This window comes from Rhagoletis zephyria, unplaced genomic scaffold (assembly GCF_001687245.7).
Source record: "Rhagoletis zephyria isolate East Lansing unplaced genomic scaffold, Rhagoletis_zephyria_1.1 Rzeph_scaffold_02256, whole genome shotgun sequence".
Taxonomy (NCBI): Eukaryota; Metazoa; Arthropoda; class Insecta; order Diptera; family Tephritidae; genus Rhagoletis; species Rhagoletis zephyria.
This window is the reverse complement of record NW_016159340.1, coordinates 34671-56314: the sequence shown is the minus strand read 5'-3', so window position 1 is coordinate 56314 and position 21644 is coordinate 34671. Positions and strand designations below refer to the sequence as shown.

Genomic DNA, 21644 nt, shown 5'->3' with positions numbered 1-21644 from the left:
AAAACTAACTAAACAAGAAAGTAGTAAAAAATTATGTGTAGCAAAACAATTTAATAAGAAAATGAAAAAAATAGAAAATATTAAATTAAAAAAGCATAAACAAGTACTTAAGTTTATACTTAGCGCATTTAAGTTTTAAATAAGATTTATACTAAGTTTACACCAGTTACAATTAAAATGTTTCAGCAAAAATTCAAATAACACAAAAAAGTAACTACATAAATTTAACTGAACAAAATTTCTGGTAAACAAAAATGGTTAAGAAATCGAAGCAAAATTGATATACATAAACTTATGTAGTTGTTGGTCTAAGAATGAATCGAAAGGAAAGCGGAGAAATAAGTGCATATAAAATGAACTACTGTAATTACTGGGGAGGGAAACGTGTGTGGTGATGATGGATATTTAAAAAATGCAACTGCAAAAGAAAACAACAACAAACACAAATTAACAATTAAGTTGTAACAAATTGAAAGTTAAGTGAAATAAGTATGGAAAACGAAATAAACAATGAATTTTAAAACACAAATAAAATGCTGTAATTTGCGTTGGCTTTGGAAATTAATGATTTGGTGAGTATAAAAATACGAGAGAAAAATTTTATTATTTAATTGAAGTTATATTAATTAATTCGTCATGGCCTGCACTGCATTTGAATACGCCATTCATTGAAATCGGGTAAGATTTGCAAGAAAAAAATTAGGTCGACCAACCTAGTGAGAAGCCGCGTTGTGCGATTTTGTCAGGTTCACGATTTCCACCAGGCCCGCAGAAGTACCTAGTATGCAGCTGCTGCGATGAAAAATCTGTCAAGTGTTGCATACCCCACAGGCGTAAAAAGCAAATTTTACGTCCTTGCAGTTCCCGTGGCACCCTGCAGTTTCCCGTCTGCGCCTCCCGGAGCACCCTGTATCTGGCGCCTGTGAGATATGCAACGAAAACAGTTTTGCTTCCGGTAGCTTCGTACTGGACACTTCTGCGCACCTGGTGGAAATTGAGAATTTTACCAAAATTTGAAATCACTTTGCGTGCTAGGGTGATCGAGCCAAATATTTTTCACCGCAAATTATGAAAATCTTAATCGATTTTAATAAATGTGGTATCAAATGAAAGGGCTCAAATACAGCGGTTATTTTTGTTGATGTTTAAAATTATTTTGAGCGTAAATCACCTCAGAACTAATGAAAGAAATAATATTTTATATGCAACAGCCAAACATTTTTTTTTTACTTTTATTGTTATAATAAATATATGTATGTAACGTGTTTGTATGTTTTATTACAATTCCAACATTATTATTTTTGTTAACCACAATAGTTGTAAAATATAAGTAAATATAAAGAGCGGTAAAACTAACAAAGTGCGATGACTTACTTAATTAAATACGCATCGCAAAAAAATGTCTTTTCAAGGATTATTTTAAAGATCAAACAAATTGCTTACATGGATTGAAAATACAAAAATACATATCTAATATAAAATAATGGACTAGTGTGAAGTTAAGTGGAAGATAGAGAGCTGAGTGTGTTGACAGTTTAAAAAGTAAAATATTGGAGTTTGATTTGTATAATAATCATAAATCGGTGGCTGAGTAAAAGATCGCCCTATCTCGGCTTCCGGTTCAAAAACGCCCCATCCAGTTGGCGGTGTGTTCAACTTCTATTGAGAGGGCGTTTTCGAAGCTGCCGCTGAAATAGGGTGTTTTTGAATCAAATTTTGACATAGGGTGTCTTTCAGCCAAATTTTGAAATAAAGGCCTTTTCTAACCGACAGCCGAGATAGTGCGATCTTCGACTCAGCCCACGAAATAAAGTCTTCTTGGGTTGGACGTCAACGACATTCAAGGCCAAAAATCGCAGAGATTGCACAGTTTTGCAAATAACACGACAAGAAGCACACGTTAGTTCAATAGATAGTTTTCACATCTATTCATTAGCCATGTCTTCGGTGTCATTCTCCATTTCCATTTCCGAACCACGACCTTCGCGTATACGTTTCAATTTTCGCTTTAAAGTCATTATGCCTGCAATGTTAGAAAAATCAATCTTTTTTTAAATTTTTTACTCAATACTTCACTTACATTTAATTGCTTGGAAGGCTTTGGCCGATGTACAGGAACTCTCCGAAGCAGACGAATTGGCTAACGTGCTAATTTTTAGTTTCTCTTGTGCTAGTTTTACTTCCATATAAGCCTTTTTGAGTGTTTTAAAGTGGCGATGTTCGCTCGAATCCTTCAGCAAGATGCATCTGCGAAGTATTAAATAACAAATATATTTTTTTGGAATTTTCTCTTTTGTGTTAGATTTAAATCTTACTTTGCAGCTGACCCTTCTCCTGAACAATCCACGGGCGATGAGTGGTATATTTGATGATAAAAATACTGCAACACTGGTGAATTCCATATTGATAGCCCATACCATAACCAAATTGCAACATTTAATATAATTTTAAAATTTTTGGCAAATAACGTAGGAACTAAATATTTGAATGGTAGCAAGCTGATGAATACGTGTGACCTATAAATAAGAGCAGAATTGTTTATTATTGAAATAAGTGTTTACAATCTATAAAGTATTGATAGCATTTACTTTCCATATCTACATATGGAGGGCTTGTATTCAACAATTTTTATAAAAAAAAAACTTCTTTCTGATAATTCAGAAGGGTTTTCGGTGACTGTAAACTCTCTTATTATTTCTCACTTTAAAATCCAACATTGCATTTTAATAAGCGAAACATAAGACAAAATGTATGTCCGGGGGTGGTATGCCCCGGACATTGACGAGACAGAGCTTCATCTGCCTCGGGAGACACGCACTACACTTGCTCAACTTCGCTCCGGCTACTGCAGCAGGTTAAACTCCTACTTGAGTAGGCTGAATGAGGATGTGCCGAACGAATGTCCGGCATGCGGAGAGACCCCACATGACTCGAACCATCTCTTCGCATGCCCGGAAAACCCGACAACCCTAACGGCCCTGTCCCTGTGGACAGATCCCACAGAAGCTGCACGCTTCCTAGGGTTGCCGTTAGTGGAACTTGACGACAACGACTGAGATACCAACCGATCTGGGCGGGGTTGTTGTAGCCGCTACAACAACAACAACAACAACAAAATGTATGTCGTTCCCACGACAGTCGGGTCTACGTAACCGGAACACCCAGATTTATATCTGGCCAAGGACTGTCACTCCAGCAACACTCCCCAAAATCTCTTTGGGGAATTTGTATGCTGTTACAACAACAACAACAACAACAACAACAACAACAACAACAACAACAACAACAACAACAACAAAATGTATGTTATCAAAGACAGTTGAGTCTAAGATGGATTTAATATCAGAAATCCATTCTCCAATTATGTATTTTAAAACCCCAGACTCTTCATTTAAATCTACACAGGCAAGTAGCTTAATGTGAGGGGAGTGGAATTGGTTCTGTTCTTTTAACGACCATGAAGACGTTTCATAATATTGCTCAAGAGTGCGAAAAAATATGTTATACTTACCAAGAGGCTATGCGTAGACCCAAAAAGACTTGGAACAACAACCGGCTACCATTCGAATTGATTAAAGCTAATAAAAAGAGAGTCTCTGTAAGTATATTGTAGACGCCTAAGCTGAGATTCAGGCCGACAAAATAGTTTTCATATCTGAAAGAAAGCGAAAATCATTAATTATGAAATTACAAAATAAAGTGGACAGATCAGTGCAAAATGGTCGATCAAAATTTTTGGAATTTTTGTATAGCATTATCAATTCTTAACTAATAGCTGATCATATTCAGTTTGCACTTCCCTTCTGCGTGTCTAAGAACGCACTTACTTGTATACATCAATGGCCACCAGTGCAAGTAAATAGAGCGTCCTTGAGCAAGCCTCTAGATAATCGGATTCCTTAAAATCCAATATGGCATTATGTAAATAAAATGTTATTATAAATAGCGAATAGAATTGAAATTTTTCACATTGTTGCGATTTGTAGAAAATCATATTCTCCGAGGAATAAAACAAAGAATAACGTCCTTGATTTTTAGACAGCTGTGGCAACAACATCAATTCATTGTAGAAATAAAGGAAAAGTGTACAAGCGGCATAGAAAGAAATATTCCAAACGGAGCGAGCAAATTGTTTGCGTTTGTAAAACTTTATGTTGGACGTTTTTAAGAAAACCTGGAAAGAAAAAATGTGCTATAAATATTGGGAAGTTTGTACAATATCAATATAAAATGTGTCATAAGTACTTCACTATAATTAATTCAGTTGCTTATAAACACTTGTTTTAATAGATTTTTTAAAGGTTTGCGTTTCGTTTTTTTATAAAACACATTCATCACAATCTGGCAGCCTTTTTTTTTTTTTTTTGGGATTTGGGTAGGTTGGCCGGTTTAATTGTAAACCACCGCCAGGTTATTCCTCTTAGTATGCTATATTCCAAGGGTATGATAAATCTTCAGGTGTGTCCAACGTTGCTCCACTAATACACGTATGGTAATACCGCTGAGGGCCAGAACCACGTGCAAAGTTTCTGCTGGTCTAACGTCTTAAATTTTTTATTAATTATATATTAGATTGTATTAATCTGTATGTATTTAATGGCAGGGAAATAAGTCCACGTATCGCCAGGTTATATCTCAAAATGTATAATTTTATAATTATGCGTCAGATGTTTGTTAAAATTTAATTTTATACTTTAATCATTTTCATGCAAACTGTACTTCATCAGTTCTATAGCAGTTTTTAGTTATTTTTCCAACAGTTATGTCCATACCGTGCAAACGGTACTTTATTTAGCTTTGCATCTTCTTTGTTTAACGAATTTAACATTATGGTTAATATTTCACTTGAAGCACTTCATATGTATGTTTTATTTAAATTAATTTATTAACATTATATTTAAAGTTTAAGTATTATCAGATATCTTTTATTTTAATTTGGAACGATTCAGAATTTTATATTTATTACATATTACTATGTATAACACGACAAGTCACATGTGAAAAGACTTCATTATTTGCTTATATTTTAATCCAATATTTGCTTTAAAAGTACTCGACAGGTCAGCACGACCATACTCGTCGAGGAGCCATTTTGAACTCTGATCTGGCAGCCTTGTACTAAACGTAAACAACAGCTGATTTTGCCGACTGCACTGCTACCACAATTGTCAAAACAATAGAGCAAACAGCTGACGCCTGCAGTCCTGCAAACAAAAAAAACTCGCATGCTATTTTTAGTAGCAACACTTGCATGCATTTGTATGTTTGGATGTGTGCACACATGCACATTTTCCCCGATGAATTTTTCGCTTACCTCAAATATTTTATAGAATCCAATGAAACCTCCGGCAAAAAAGAGAAATATCCAGAACAATGCATTGAGCAAATAGTTCAAATCCACATGCTTCATCAGCGCATCGAAACGTTCATTTATAATGAAGTACTTCAGCGGCAAAAAGAAGTTATAAACGTCCGCCCAATAATCGGGCGGACCTGGCTTCATATCCAGTATGGACGTCATGGTCGTTGCTGCTTTCTTTTTTTTCAAATATCAGCAAATTACTTTGTGTTACTTACTGGTTTTATATTTCTCGTTTTACATTTTTTTGGATTGGTTTTTTGTGCTAATTAATCTATCGAGTCTTAAAAAATTACAAGTCCCGTTTTTTCTATTTTTGACAATTGCTTCTGTACTCGTTATCTTGCACTGACATTTATACAACGAGTAAATATTAGTTGTGCTGCCATATGAAAGTTATCTTATTAGAAACACAAAAACTTAAGCTAAAATTAGTCAAGAACGCAGAACGTATACTTAAACCCAGTCTGTATACGCAGAATTTTGTCGATTACTAGAGCCCTCGGTGTTGCTTACTACAGTGTTGCCACTCACCAAAGCGTTTTCATAAACCTACCTTTTCAACTACAGTTTTTCGTGCTATAATAGATTGTAGCTAAATATAAACTACTTAGTTTTCAACAAAAAACCTTATTCAATAGTAAATTTCAAATATTTTAAACATATTTTGAATAGGAACTTATACCTTTTTTACCATCTGCAAAACTGACGAAGTGGCAACCATCTAAAGAAGGAAGAAATCAGCTGACACGGAAAAATATAAATTCCTCAGATTTCTGCGCTACGGGCTACTACTACAGGAAAATTCTGCGGTGTTGAGTTTTCATTTAAATGGCGCTCTGGTAAGACAGATCGTGTCAGCTGACTTGGGTTTACGTACCGGTCGGTTTACGTTCTTGACTAACTTCAGCTTTAAGGGAAACTTTACTAAACGTAGCCTACTTTTAGGTAGCAATTTTAATGAAACGTTGTTGTTGTTAAAGCCTACATAGTGCCCAACGAGTTTTTGGGTTAATTTTTCAGCTTTTTCCGATCCTGGGATTTTCAGGATGTCGTTATCACAATCCCGGCATCCCGGGATTTAGATATTCATTACTTTCACAACTTAAATCGAAAAATTGCGTCTATATTGTTTGAGAAACTCTGCTAATATAAAATAAATAAATTGGTTTGAAACCTACTTTTTTATTTAAAGTGGCGTGTTTATTTTTTCTCTCTGACGCCGGGATTTATTTTAAAGGACTCTGTAATTTCAAAGATATGGTTAATTCCAAAAATTATTTAAAAAATTCAATTCGATGTGGAATAAAAATATGGGTACCAAATGCAAGAAGAAATTTCTTTGGACCTGAAAAATAATTACAATTTTTTGGATTACGAAAAGGTAATTTTTTAATCTGATAAAGTTAGAAGGACGAAATTCGAGAATGTTATCGATTTCATATAAGTCCTTAACATATAATTTTTTCAAAAACAAATATTTCGAAATTTCAAGGATAAAATTTTAAAAGGACATTTTCAATACTTACCAGTCCTTCTGCACCAAAAACTGGAACCTGTTTAAATTCTACAGGATTTCCTCTTTAATTTAATTCCCATACTTCTTCTCTAAGCAATTTTTGAATTTTTTAAATCATTTTTGAATTACTGACGCCAGACTGAAAAACTAAAAACCATGATAAAAACATAGCAAGGTAGAACCATGATACAAAAAAGAAGGTAGTTCCATTTAATGACATTCGTTGTTGTTGTTAACCATTTGACTTTTAATAAAATTATGACATTTCACCAAATTCATGCTACCTGATCACTAGAAAAAATATTTTTTTGAAAGCAGAAGATTTTATCTGTACATTCAAAGATGTGGAATATGATGGACTTTAAAATTATACCGCCTACATAATTTCGAAAATGGGGTTGATGACTAGGGTTCAGAACGCATGAGGAAAGTGATCAAAATTATACTTACATATCGTCGTTTATACTACGTTCAAATTGGCCCCGTTTAACTTGTTAAATGAAAAAGAGCTTTTTGGAAAACACAATCGTCCACATTGAACATTTGGAGTTAACCTTGACGGTTGTTTGATTACCAATAAAAATTCGAAAAAAAATATTCAAAATCAAGTTTTAGTGTTTAAATTTGTTTTGTGTGAATATCTGCTTCATGATATTAACGCATACGGATAACTTAGAGACTTCAAAGTGTTTAGTTCGTATGCACTATTTATCTCTGCGTACGATGAGACCTCGTGGGAAATAACTAATTACCGCCTGGGCCTCTTTTTAGACAGGCAGACATGCATACAATTATGATATTTTTTGATAATTTTTAATTTTTNCAATTTTACTATATTTGGCCCATGGATTCTCGAATATATTGATATTTGTGTTTAAAATGTAAAACTATCGCGCGGTGTTATATGTATAATGAGCTAGACATTTATACAAAAACATTAATTATTAAATAAAAAAAGAAATATAGCCAATACTGGTCAGAAGAAAGAGTTTCTATTATTGCCATCCGTGCAAATTACAAATCCCGAAGATCCCGGGATTATTTGCCAAGAATCCCGAGATTTTTTTTCGGACCTTAAAAAGGCCGGAATCCCGGGATTAACAAAAAAACGCGTTAAACCTAGAATGTTCAAGTCAAAGCAATATACAATTATTGTTAATTAATTTTTATTGTTAAAAGTACTCGATATAACAATTTTACTTTTTACAAAAACTATATTGATATACTAAATATTTTACATATATTAATACACGTATGTAAATATGTATGTATGTATGTACCCAGTGGGGAAAATGTAATGTATGGTAAACAAAAAATAATAATCTGTAAAACAGCCGTTTTCACATTCGAAAATTCATTTCTTTCCCACGGCGATATCCTAAGAAAAGTGGAACGTTGCATTTGCATTACCTAGTAATCGAAGAATGTATACGATTTAATATGAATTTTTGGGGCTTTTTGTAAACATTAAAATGCTGATTACAAATTAATCAGTAATAGAATGCATTACTACTTTTCCCACTGGATATGCATTTACATACATATGCATGCTTGCTTCTGCATTGCATACATATGTATTATATACAGACTTGCTATCGATAAGATAAATTTACAAAAGTGGAAAATGACCATGCAAATAAGTATGTATGTAAATACAAAATCGTTATCACTTAATAGATACATACATAAAATGATTTTTTATAAATTAATGCGTTAAATATATTATTATGCACTACATACACGTACACATATATACGTACATAACCTAAAATAAAAAAGCAGGAATACACCATTTTTATATATGTATGTACCTATGAACATACATACATATATTGATTTAAATGCATTGCATTGCATCTTCCAATACATAATTGTACAAAAAGCATTTACAACATTTCACATACACATGCATACAACAACAAAAAATATTGCAAAGAAAATTAATTTAATTATTTATAATCGTTAGAAAAAAAATCAATTTACTGAATATTAATGAAAAATTTTCACTACATAAACATACGTACATACATGCATACAACTACATAATTAATTTTACCTCTACAACTTATTATTTAAGTGAACATTCTATAAAATATATATAAAATTATTAACAGTTATTTAAGTAACAACTTTTGTGAATATAAACTGTTTCTCAAGACATTTAGCTTCATTTTACCTTAAACTACACATAGTAAATATGTATTCGCATTTATTCTTTTTTTTTTCTTGTGCGTATTAATTTAAAGTGCACTGCTGGAACAGGTACCGCCATTATTGTGCATCTTTACGCGGCAATTAAAATTTCCCGTATCCACGCCGCATTCGAAGTGATTTTATCATACATTCTTGGTCGTTCCACACCACTTGGTCCACAGGCAATACGCCACGATGAGACACCTAGTAGTGCCCATTGATTTGTGCCCGGAATGAGACATTGAACTGGCGCGCCAGAGTACTCCTCTTGCTGTGGGCGAGATGGAAGAAAAATTTATTTCATATTACATACATCAACATTTGGTTTGCTTAAGTAAAAATTGTTTAAAAATTTATTAATATTTTCTTGCTATAAAAATAATAAAATACTCGAATACCAGGTAAAAATAAATATTAACAAAAATATTAGCAAAGGAGCAAGGAGCTAAGGAGCAAAGGATTTTAGCTGGAGCGGAGCTAGTGCAAAGAGCTAAAAAAAATTAATTTGCTCCTTACCTCCTTAAAGAAACATTTTCAATATTTTGTTTTTGTTATTTTCTGGCCTAGTAACCATCAGAGGTGTTAAATAATGCAGCCATTTTTAACTAAATTTTTCACTTGATTGAAGTCCCAAGTGATTGCAATAATTTTTTGTTAGTCCTGACTAAGACTGATTTTAGCCATTGGAGTGCATTCTTTTGCAGTACTTTGAATTTTTTTCAGGAACCGAGAACACGTTCCGGTATTGGTTTAGCTCTGCATGAGCACAAAAGGTAACGTCAAACAATGCGAATAAAACTCTCGGGAACGTTCTCAAGAAGAACAGAATAAGAACGAAAGTTTCGGGAACGTTTTCAATGAGAATGAAAGTAGGAGGATCACATAAGAACAAAAGTCTGGGAAACGTTCTGCTAGAGCAAAAAACTAGAACATAAGTTTTGAGAATTTAACGCTAAGAATGAGAGGGACGGCTGCGTGTTGAGATGAGAAATCGTTTCAGTGAAAACCATAACTGTTAATTCTAAGTTCCAGATCGTTCATTATTTGGGTGATCTGCCAGTTTCTGGAAATTATTTCACTTTCTAAGCAAGAAAAGTTCGTGTCGTAAGTCTTTCGTTGACTTAATTTGCATAATTATCTTTCAGTTCTATTTTGATTAATTTTAATATTAAAACATTTCAAACTAATGAAACGCTATGAAAAAACAACTTTGTTCTCGCTTCCATTCTTCGCGGAGAGCTTAAAGAAGATCTGTTCCGGATTTGTTCTCTGTCAGAAAGTTCGTGAGACTTCAGCTTCTAAAACGTTCTTCAGGAGACATTGACCTTTGTTCCCTTAGAAAGTTCGCTGTGGGGACGTTCCATATGGTTTTGTTCATATATAATTCCCATGAAAAACTTTTTTTTTTATGGTTTTTGTCGTATGTATATGGCACACAAATCTACAGAAATTGCTAGGCTTAACCGGTAGCCGATTATTTAAAAAGCGTGCCTTAAATACAACACACCCTTAGAACGGTTTTCTACTTTTTTTTGAAAAATAACACAAGGCAATCCATGCTTGCAACAGAAATATATGTCAATTCCATTATTTCTTGAGGAAAGAGCGAGGCAACAGGCTGGTGAAGTATCAATTGTAAAAATTCCTTGGACACACACACGAAATAATGGCAATTTTTTTCTTGACCGTTTTCTTAAGAGCTGCATACCAGCCTTAAGCCTAGTCGATATACATACTTCTTCCTGTTCTTATTTCACAATACACCGTTTTTCGTTTTGGGCCGAGAACAGAAATCTTCGCAAGCAGATTTTCTCCTTTTATGAAGTCCCACCAATTTCGCATACCATGTTCAGAGAGATCCTTCTGTACTTGACCCTTTCACTCTATTCGTGTAGGCCACCGCTGTCGTTTTGCAATCGCGACGAGGGATATTCTCACCGGAGAATCACCCTTAGCTAAATCGACAGCTTTTTCATTACTACAAATAGGTCTTATTGTGCTCTGGAACCCTGAGATTAACCACTTTATTCTAAGAAAAACTGTTTGCCACTCTTTTGCAGCCTGTCAAAATAATCGAATAATAGAGATTTTCAAAAATACTTCTGGGATATGTCTCTATAGGATCGCTCCTAAGCATTTCCTTCCCCCCGCTATTAGTATTCATCAAAGGTGATTGTCTTAATATGAAAAGGTAAGAAACAGGATAAATATTTTGCTTTATTTGTGACTTTTGCAACATGGCTAACAAAGAACTTGAATGGTTTAATGAACTCCGATTCACGCGACTTCTCTTTTCATCAACAACTTATCTTTTCTCTTTGGCCTCACTTCGTGTTTCTTATTCTGGCATTAATTAGCTAAAATAAGTGACTGTTGAAATGTTGAACTCGTCCAAAAACGCTTAAGCGGTTATAGCGCCAACGAAGAAGAAAACAGGTTGTGCAGCAGGGTGGTCCTTAAAATAACAACATCATGGGGCACTCCTTTATTTTGTTCTACGTACATACGAAATAAACACATCCACAAAAACTCAAAAACTTAAAACATAAATTTAGGGGACGCTAGTAGGGCTTGACAATTTTTTTATTTTTATGAGCTCAGCTACAACCCATATATTTTCAAACCCTGTAAGCGAACGCTAAAATTTGTTTAAAATTTTCAAATTTTCGTGGATAGTATAGAGAGCAAAACAAAGTCGTGTCCCATACAAAATTCAGATGTTGTTATTATAAGGACCACAGGTAATATGAGAAGAGCAAAAACAAAAAATGACATGATTTTGTTGTATATTTTGCACTTTAGAATGTCAAAATAGGTAAACAAAACTTGGCAGTTTAGAGTGAAATATAAAAAGAAATTACAATTGAAAGACGAAATCAATAAAATTAGCCTTTCTCGTGCTACCTACCTAACTTCGAGCCATTATTCCAAAGGACGTAGGAAAAACGTATAGTTTTTAAAATTCGAATAAAAAAGAAAACTATAGAAGAAAAAGTGTAAAATCAAACTGATTAGGAATTCCTTTCGGATTTATAAAAATATCATAAAACATAACTTGCAAATAATTGCTTTAACGATGTTTACATGTTCTCTAAGGAATGACACTGAACCTAAAATTATGTTTTCTTTTAAAAGCAGAAAGCGTTCAGTTAAAAAGGTTGTTTTCGAAAAGATTAGAAAAACATGTACAAAAATATGTACATATGTACTATGTACGCAGGCATGTATTGAACATGCCATTAGTATGCACTAAAAAATACAAAACCTGTTTATGAATGAAAAAGCTTAGCGCCTTTAACAACTTGGCTATTTTATTTTGGTCAAGTATCCTTTTTATGAGTCACAAATGAATGAGATAATTTATGAATCTATGTACACATGTATGTTTGTATGTAATCCCAAACAACAGCATGAATTAGTGTATACGTATATGTATGTGTGTGCGTACGAGTGTTAACATCCTGTCACGCACCCTCTTCACGCTTCACTACCTAAAACATCTACGCATATAAAACCAAATGCGCTTGAATGGAGAATCATTATTAGTCAAGCACTTGAATAGAACAGACCTTTCAACGCTTTGAAGAGCAAAACCACAAACAAAATAAAAAATTAAAATTTATAAAAGCATTATTAATTAAATAAACTTTGTTAAAACGATCAAAATGGCACAGCGCAGAAATTTGAAAGTTTCATATCACGGAAATCGTCGGACAATTGGATATAAAATGGGCAACAGCTGTGATGAAATTCTCAAGAAGAGTAAGTAAATACATACATACATATATATGTACATAAAACCTTTCATCTTTATCATACACATTTTTACTTTTTTCATAAACCTTTTTCTAACTAAATTAAATTTCCTCTTTTTTTTCAATTCAGTCATGCTGCACTTTGAGATACCACGTCACCACAAATCATCGCTACTGCTCACCACTGAGACTGGAAAAGTTTTTAGCGGCCGTCAACTCCGCAACTACCTTCAATTATTTCCAAATCCGCATATAACTTTTTATTTACGCTATGATAGCAAAGGCACCATAAAATCAGATGACAACCTAAGCGGCAGCTGTGCCGGAACAAACCGTAAAAATCTCAAACGCCAACGTGACGCCATTGATTATGACGGCGATGACGAGACTTATCCAACGACACCTGTATTTCGCATGAACTGTTTTATAGGCGCCTATCCTAGCAAATGTTCAGCACCGCCAGCTAAACGTGTACGATTTAGTGAAGCTTTAAATCGCATTAAAGTCATACCAGCTCGTCCACAACTAACTAGGAAGCTGGTAGCCGGAGAAGGTACACTGCGTCGGATGAATTCTTTTGTTGACGAATATCCTGAAACTGCAACGTATGCACAGCGTCTAGTTGGAAGTTCTGTGGATCAACCAAATCGAAACTCTACGAAAGAAGCGGTGATAGGATCTAAGACACAGTTGGCTTCATGGTCGCCAGTATTTCGCATGAATTCCTTTATAAACACTTATCCCACAACACCACAGCAACCGATCACCAAGTTTTTCAAACAAAAAGCAAGGCGTACACTATTCACGGATGCCCAGAAGCGTATGGCTGTAGCCAAGCGATTACCGCGTTTGTAAAAATTTGTAATTCCAATGGCAAACCAAACACGTCGACGATACCAAAACGAACCGCCCAAGGAGTATCACTCTCCATCAGTATTTCACAACAAATGAGGCTTCAATATTAACTCTAATACAAAAGTATAGTTGCGTACTACATACATACAAATGTATACTAAACTACATTTATTTTCTTAAAAAATTTAAAAGTAGCCAAAGATTTTAAGTTTAAGTATTTTTACCATAATATATTCAACATAATTTATTTATATGTATGTAATTAGAGTATAAGTCAGAGGCATGTGATCGTTTAAATTTGAGTTTGATCCAGTACTGCACTATTTCTTTTATTGTAATTTTATTGTAATTTAAGAATCAAAAATAATTAATTGTACTCTATATTTTACTTTCCAATAAATGCAAAAAACACATTTTAAAATAATTTTTGTTGTATTATTGCTAAAAAGTTGGTAGATCTACCAATAAAGTGGTAAAGTCTGTGCACTGATTCTGTGTTTTGTGTTGTGCGAGTTTGTTTATGCCTTTTTTACAAATTCTACGCCAGCACTTAATCACGTAACCAGGTAACCTGATAACCAGGCAGTTATGACTACATAAAACTAACTACAAACTACATAAATATTTTACATCAGTGTGGCCTTATCTAAATTTGCAATTCGTTTGATTGTTATTGATCATAAAGCCGAAGAAAATTGCTAATAGATTTTAACTCAGGCCTCAATATACATACATGAAAAATTTTAATGCGGCATCAGAAATTTCTCAATTTAATTAACCAGGAAAACTAATTAACCGGGACTCAAAATTTTAGGGCGCTAGAGACCTTTCCACTACAGATAATTTTTCACATATTTAGTTCAAAAATGCTAGAGAAGTCCATATGCTGAAAACAATTTTTTCTAAAATGAACAAAATTAGCCGAAAATGTTCCACTGTGCGTCCCTATAAATTCCTATTATAGAAATAAATTTACAATGCTCTGCAGCTAAGAGTGATCTAAATCTAAGGGCGACGAACAGGCGGTCACTACTTTAGATTTGTCCGTAAATTCGAAGTCGATCTCAGAAGAAACAGCGAATCAGACACCGTTCCAAGCAGCGACGAGATATCCATCTCATCTCAAAAACTTACAAATTTTTTCAATGTTTCTAAGGACTAGACCTATGCAAAGTTGGTAAACAAGATGGAGCTTTTTCACTCAAAACTCGCCTTTGTCATGCACAGTCAATTCCCAAAATATCTTTGACAGCGCCTTGTCAATTTTTATTGGAACCCAGAGCCTAGCGGTGTTTCGGGAAATAAGGCATTATACGAGTGAGTGATAAAAGGTTCGGCTACAAAGCTTGGGAAACCGAGTCCTAGTGGTGGCAAACTATCGATAGAGGGCGATAATTTTTTTAAACAATTGGGCCGTATTCGTAGTCAAAATTAAGTTGGTACTTAAAGTTAGTTGTAAATTTATTGACAGATAACCCATCAAAAGTTATGTCAAAAAGCTACAACTTACTTCAAGTACCAACTTAATTTTGACTATGCATACGCCCCTACCCCTACGGACCTACCTTAATAATGAAAGTATGATTTAAAAAACGAAACGAATATTTACGTATTCTGCTTTCTAAAGCTAATTGCTTTTATTTAAGAAACATAGCTCTATATAATGCACATTTTTTTCGATAGTGAAAAAAAAACCAAAACCATCGATAGTATCGACAGTGCCATTGAAAGTTTGCCACCACTACTGAGTCCTAGCATGCAACCCCTCTAATAATATAGCTCTCAGCAGTTGGGGAAAGTTAAGAGTATCTACTAACAGAAAATTAACAGATCCGGGCACTTGCACTGGCCATCGGAACAGAGAGCTTCATAAGGGCCATTTTTGAAGCGAATTCTGAAATATAGCGTTCTTGAAAAGTTTTCTCAGATAGGGCATCTGAAATAGGTCGATCTTCTACTGAGCCTTCGATATGTGCATATGTATTTCAATTTCTTCTCGTGTTAGAAGTAATGTCGCACGGTGTAGTAATCTAAGTTACTGAAACTCCAACTTCACTGCTACTGTGTATGATCGATATGTAAACCAGTAACACAATTGAATGGTTTCAGCTGCCTACATAAAGAAGTTATATCGCAAAAACTCGTATCTGAACAATCATTGGTATAGGAGATGTAGATTATACAGCACCGATTTGGACGATTTCCTCAGTAGACATTGTGTGATTATTTTTGTAGAAAATAGCTCATGAAATTGCTCGGTTTTAGCCATCCGAATGAAGGAGTTTTAAAGTAAACCCCAATAACTGAACAATCAGTTGTATGGAGGCTATAGGTTATAGTGACCAGATCTTTGCCATTTTCTATGTAAGTTTTCTGTTGATAATTAGTGAAAATAGCGCGAAATTTCATATTACTAGCTTCATAAATGGAGGAGTTATAACAAAAACTCCAATATCTGAAAAATCATTCGTACGGAAGCTAGTATATGTTGTAGTACTGAGCTTTTGACGGTTCCGACAAATGATTAATACATTACAAAAATACATTCTCTTACAAAATTTCAGTCGAATATCTCGAAAATTGAGGGACTTTATTCCGTTCAAACCTCTTTGCACAATATTTACATAATTTTAGGAGGCGTTACAGCTATCACCGCAAGAAAGTACCCAATTATTTTAAGTAAGGAAATAGAATGTGTACTAAAAATGTAAGCGATCCCCGAAATCGAGATCACAACCAAATGCAAATATTTTTTTTTATGAAAAATTAGAAAATAATAATGATGATAATAGGCATCTTAAATGGCCCGAGGCCATTTGGGTATTCTTTATGTTTGTTTTGATGAAAATTAAATGAAGTCAGCTGATTTTAGTTTAAAGAATTGCTAAACAAAAGCAAAGGGCACACAGGTAATATACATACCTAGTATGTATGGTACAAACATTATACAAACAAATGTATTTATGTAGGTATGTATGTATGCATAATGTGAGCATACCCTGCAGGAAAAATATGAAAAAATAAACGAATAACAAGACATCAAAAAATGTAGAAACATGATTTCAAAATAATGGACGCGAATGCAAAACTTTATCTACTAATCTCATCAGGGCTGTTGCTGAATATATCGTAATTCAATTTTTTGTGAAATCTTTTTAAATGCTATTAATTATGGAGCTACGACACAATGAAATGGACTCTAGCAAGGAAAGCAGGTTTGTAAAGGTATTTTTAAAAAAATATTAAGTTAAAATATACTATTTATATTGCTTCACAGTTTTGAAAATAAACTTTTTTGTGATAAAATCTAATATCTCGAAAACGATAACAGATACCGAAAAAAAATTCAGGAAACCTTGTTGGATAAGTAAGTTACCTTGACCTTTCAAATTTCTTTAAAAAATGGGTGTTTAATTTATTTCATGTTTTGAAAAAGAAAACAGATTATTTTTGAAGTCCGTTTTAAAGGTTTTATTGAATAAAAATTCACTTGGCCTTAAACACGAGATTCAAAAGTAAAAATTTTAAATTTTTCCTTTATTTTCACCAGGAAATTGCATATAATGAACTCCGGCCATGGAAGGAACCCACTTCAAGCAAGAACAGAACAAATATAAGTTTAAATATTTTTTACAATTTCATTTAGAATTGTTGAAACCCTTATGTTTTCTAAGGCCATTTTAAATATCAGGCTAATTTTTTATCCAACGAGGAATACTGAATTCTCCATCTTAAAATCATTAAAATACTGATAAATGTATTTCACCTGCTGTTCTCCTTCCCGATATATTTATTAGATTTTGCCAAAAAAAGTTAATTTTCCACACTGTGTAGCGTTCAAGATAAATTGATACATATAAAGCTATGGTCAAGTTGAGGTGAAGTATGGCTATCCGTCTGGGTTGTTCAACAGCTTAACAGTGTCTAAAACAAAGTCAAAAAAATATTTATTTAAAATGATTTAACCCTCAAACCGGCAACTTTGAAATAGTGATCAGAAATGGTTGGGAATTTTTTTCTGGCATAACTTGGGCATGATAAACTCAATGTTGTCATCTATATACCATTTTGTCGCTTCGTTTGACTTCCAGGTGAGATAAACGAAACAGTGCCTCCAGGCACTCATATCGGTTAAAGCAAAATATATGAACAGATAGAAATTTTATTAAGTACCAACGGTTTTATTCCAAAAAGTTTAGCAGTGCAAAGGAATCTAGAAAAATGTGTTACTTTTTTGAGTGCTATTCCAAAAAGCAATTTTTTGTCGCAGATCAAAAAATATAAATTGCATACTTCGCAAATACATTGAGTTTGCGACTTTTTACAAAATTTGCACCATTCTTTCCACTTTCTCGAGCCATTTAGGAAGTTGATTGTTACCATTGAAACGAACGTCATCAACATGATATACAGATTTTCTGCCAACACTCAGAGCAGCAGGTTGCGATTCATCTTGTGGAGTAGAAGGTTGACTTGTTGAAGATGGGCCACCAACCGAACGCGTTTGAGTGTAGCTCACAAGACCAGCATAACGGATAAAAAAGGCGGTCATTGCGTCCATCCCCATCTCGGAACGACGGGAATCTTTTTATGACTTCAAACCGTTTCAATGGCATCGTTTTGCGAATGGGTTCGAATGCATTCTTCATTAACTACCTCTCTAAATTCGGGGAGCGATAAACCGACATGTATAAATGAATGCCAATGTACTGGCAGATATCATCGACATTCACATTGAATCTCAAGTTTATATCCTGATTAAGTTAGAGCATACCGCTTCGTCTCTTAAACAATCATTTCAATTATTTCTTTAGGGGAAAAATATATAGATATTATTGCACCGGTCTTGAGAGCATTTTTGTGTGCTCAGGTAAGCCACGAAATGCCACCTCATTTATATGAAGTTTAAGGTTTGTTTTGCGCCAGATGACTTTGCTGAGTTCAGCAGAATCTCTGTTTATTGATTCAATGTCAGCAATAAAAAATCCATACGATCAGTACGTAAAATCAATTTTCCAAAGATGTGAGAGAAACTCTTACTTCCAATCAAACCACCATTGGTTGGTACAACTGCTGGACCTGTAGCTTCGGCTATACTACTACTTAGTCTCCACAGAATCCATAAATTCAAGAATTTCTTCGGCTGATAACTTCGACAATTTCTCACGCGACATCATGTAACGATTTGCATATATTGTTATTTAGACACTTTATGAAAAACAGGTGAACAATTTATAAAAAGTATTTGCCTTACCGGTAAAAATCACCATAACTAAAACGCAAAGGAAAAATGCGACGCGTAAAAAAAATCGCGCCGAACGACAAGAGTGCCTTGAGGCACACTTAGATTTTTTGCTATAGAACATAAAATCCAACTATTTTCAACACCGTAGATATAAAATCGTGAAGCTTATGACTAAAACTTTACGGGAATAAAATTCTTGAGTTAAAAGAACTTCTCCAAAATAAAAAATTTCGATGCTGAAAATCAGAAATTTTTTAATACGAAAACACGACCTTCTCCTCCACCTGTTCGCAAAAAACGGATTACAGAGGACTAACGGCCTGTCGGATTACATTCTAATTTGAGAAAGAAATGTCAGCAAACATATGATCAAGAGCGTTGAACTCACTTGCGTAATGAAAAATAACATTTTCATATGCAAAAGGTGATTTTTGTGATCCTTGCCTTGAGGCACTCTTACCGGTTAGAGGGTTAAGTATGTAGGTACATATTAAAAAACTTAATATGTTCGCACCGTACATTCGACAAATATTTCGTAGTTAATTAATGAGGGGATGACTTTTAGCATTTCCTAGCAGGTAAGTTGAATGCATTATTATCACATTTACACAAACAACATGCACTGTTTGTTGTGTCTGCTACAAAATAGCTCTTTATAACGTGGATGTGTACATACATATCTACAATGTATGTACACATGGTGATAATATGACACATCAGTTTCAGGTCTAACGGCTGGCAGAAAAGTGGAAAACAAAAATAAAAGAAAGCCGACATGAATGAACATGCAGCAGCATGACTGGCAACAAAACGAGAGCGAGAGCAACAACCCAGTGGTGGGTGCAAACGAGAATACTTTGAGGTAGTATGCAGCTGGCTGTTATGATTCAATTTTTGTTTGGCACTCGCCAAGCCAGCAATTGAATAGCGTTTTTTTTATTGTCAGAGATGTTTGCATGTGTGTATGTACATAAATATGTACATATGTCTATATGTGTGCTTATGTATGAAACGGTACAGTGTAAAAAATATTTGTGCATGGTTTTATTAAACACTTTCACTATTTGAATTGTACAAGCCAGTGTATTTTTTTATTTTTTAAAGGATTTAATAAAGAGTAAAGTTATTAATAAAAATATTGTAAAAATAAATTATTACATTGTTTTTTTCTGTTCTGTTCACGGACGGGTACAAAGGGGAACCATCCAGGGCTAACTTGTTCTTGTACTTACACTTTTATTTAATTATTTATTTTTTTTTATCTAATTTAATTTTAATTTAATCCTTTAGATTCCGTTCATTTTTTGTTTGACATATTTTATTTTACTTTATTTGATTTCAGTACATTTCATTTAAATGTATCTCAATTAGGTTCAGTACATTTCATTTTTTATTTTACATATTTATTTTATTTCAGTTCAATTTATTTAATTTAGTTTTATCTTATTTAGTTGCATTTTTTTCTGTTTTTTATTTTATTTTATTTGTTTATATTTTTTTATAGCGTTTTCTTTTATATCGAGAAATGTTACCATTTCTTTGCCCTCCGCGTATAAATACTAAGACGAGGGCAATGAAAAGCCAACACATTTTGAAGAAACGAAAACGCCATTGATTTTATTTTATTGCATTTTATTATACCGTACTTTAATTTGTTTTACGCTACTTTATTTATTTTATCATATTTTAATAAGAATATTTTCTGTATTTTTTTTTAGAGTGTCCAAATGAAGTTGACTGTTGCATACGGAGCTACCAATTGAATTTTCGTCGCTGCTACCTTTTCACTTCACTTCCAAAACAAGCGCCAGCCAAGGCGCACGTACCAAAAGGAGTACGCTCGGAACTGCCTTTCTTCGCGCAAAATGCATTGTAACGTCTGAGGGTGGTGTTTCGTACATGCAAACGTACATATGTAAATAGAATATACTTTGCACAACGCATCCACACCATTCCACAGTGGTTAAATAGACAAAGTACCAAGAGAGCAGTGAATGCAATATTTTTTGTACAGCAACATACCTACGGTTTACCTACTGCCAATACGCTCAGCTCATCCCTGCTCACCTGGCATTGGCACGTACAAAGAAACCTTCTCAGTGTCTGGCAAAACAAATCGAGCCGTTAAAGTGAGCGCACGCGAAACTCCGTTGCTTGCATTTATGGAATAACCGGGAAAAAAGTTTACAATTGAATAGCAAATATAATTAAAAGTTTTATATTTCAACAAAAATCCAAAGAAAATGTGCGAGGGAGGTGTTTTGAAAGTTAGCTATNAATTTTTTATATACGTTATGATTATAATCGAGCTCAGAGCCTTTTGCAACCGTTACAACAACGCCAAGAAGAAATAACGACAACAAAAACAATAGAAAGTAGTGATGATACCAATATGAAGAAGGAGAAAGGGAAAGTGAATCTCTGTGGGGACGAGGAAGAAGACCAACAAAGCTTATACAATTTTACGCCAGTGTATCGAATGAATTGCTTCATCTATGAATATCCAACAACTAAAATAAGAACGACAGATAATAATGGTAAAAAACAGAAGTCCAGCGCTGAGACACAATCTCCAAGGAGCGAGTTTGCGAAGCGTGTGAAAAAGCGTTTGCAAATTGGCGAATTGAAAAAGCGCACAAGAAAACCTTTGGCACAGGTAAAACGCATTATGAGACTGTAGCAAGCAAAGAGTGATACAGATGAGGGGAAGAGGAGGAA

General features: G+C 34.0%; 3 protein-coding genes across 4 annotated transcripts in view; 1 reads left to right on the top strand and 2 right to left on the bottom strand.

Moving 5' to 3' along the window:
- Positions 1 to 1866: 1866 nt before the first annotated feature.
- LOC108366396 (uncharacterized) lies at positions 1867 to 5649 on the bottom strand. 2 transcript variants are annotated; one of them, XM_017620796.1, is made up of 6 exons: positions 5315 to 5649; positions 3828 to 4174; positions 3512 to 3655; positions 2316 to 2516; positions 2081 to 2247; positions 1867 to 2023 (listed from the first exon to the last, which is right to left on the bottom strand). In XM_017620796.1, the coding sequence occupies exons 1-6, from the start codon at positions 5519 to 5521 to the stop codon at positions 1926 to 1928; spliced, it is 1164 nt and encodes a 387-aa protein (XP_017476285.1). In that variant the 5' UTR covers positions 5522 to 5649; the 3' UTR covers positions 1867 to 1925. The 2 variants fall into 2 exon arrangements, with proteins under 2 accessions (XP_017476285.1, XP_017476286.1); XM_017620797.1 differs by having other exon boundaries at positions 1867 to 2006.
- A 2522-nt stretch (positions 5650 to 8171) lies between these two features.
- LOC108366394 (uncharacterized) overlaps positions 8172 to 21644 on the bottom strand; it is a 43163-nt gene continuing 29690 nt past the window's right edge. The window contains exon 9 of the mRNA XM_017620794.1: positions 8172 to 9342. Coding sequence (XP_017476283.1) covers positions 9163 to 9342 — 180 coding nt within the window. The 3' untranslated portion in view covers positions 8172 to 9162. The remainder of the gene's footprint in view (positions 9343 to 21644) is intronic.
- Positions 12602 to 13994, top strand: LOC108366393 (uncharacterized). Its single transcript, XM_017620793.1, has 2 exons — positions 12602 to 12833; positions 12957 to 13994. Exons 1-2 carry the CDS (start codon positions 12737 to 12739, stop codon positions 13679 to 13681), a joined length of 822 nt encoding a protein of 273 aa, XP_017476282.1. The 5' UTR covers positions 12602 to 12736; the 3' UTR covers positions 13682 to 13994.

Coding starts and splice junctions, on each gene's coding strand:
- LOC108366396 (XM_017620796.1), bottom strand. CDS start 5,521: ATGACGTCCATACTGGATATGAAGCCAGGTCCGCCCGATTATTGGGCG. Junction 2,517..3,511: donor GGTCTACGCATAGCCTCTTG/GTAAGTATAACA, acceptor TCTTATTTATAG/GTCACACGTATTCATCAGCT. Junction 2,248..2,315: donor GGAGAAGGGTCAGCTGCAAA/GTAAGATTTAAA, acceptor AATACTTCGCAG/ATGCATCTTGCTGAAGGATT.
- LOC108366393 (XM_017620793.1), top strand. CDS start 12,737: ATGGCACAGCGCAGAAATTTGAAAGTTTCATATCACGGAAATCGTCGG. Junction 12,834..12,956: donor TGATGAAATTCTCAAGAAGA/GTAAGTAAATAC, acceptor TTTTCAATTCAG/TCATGCTGCACTTTGAGATA.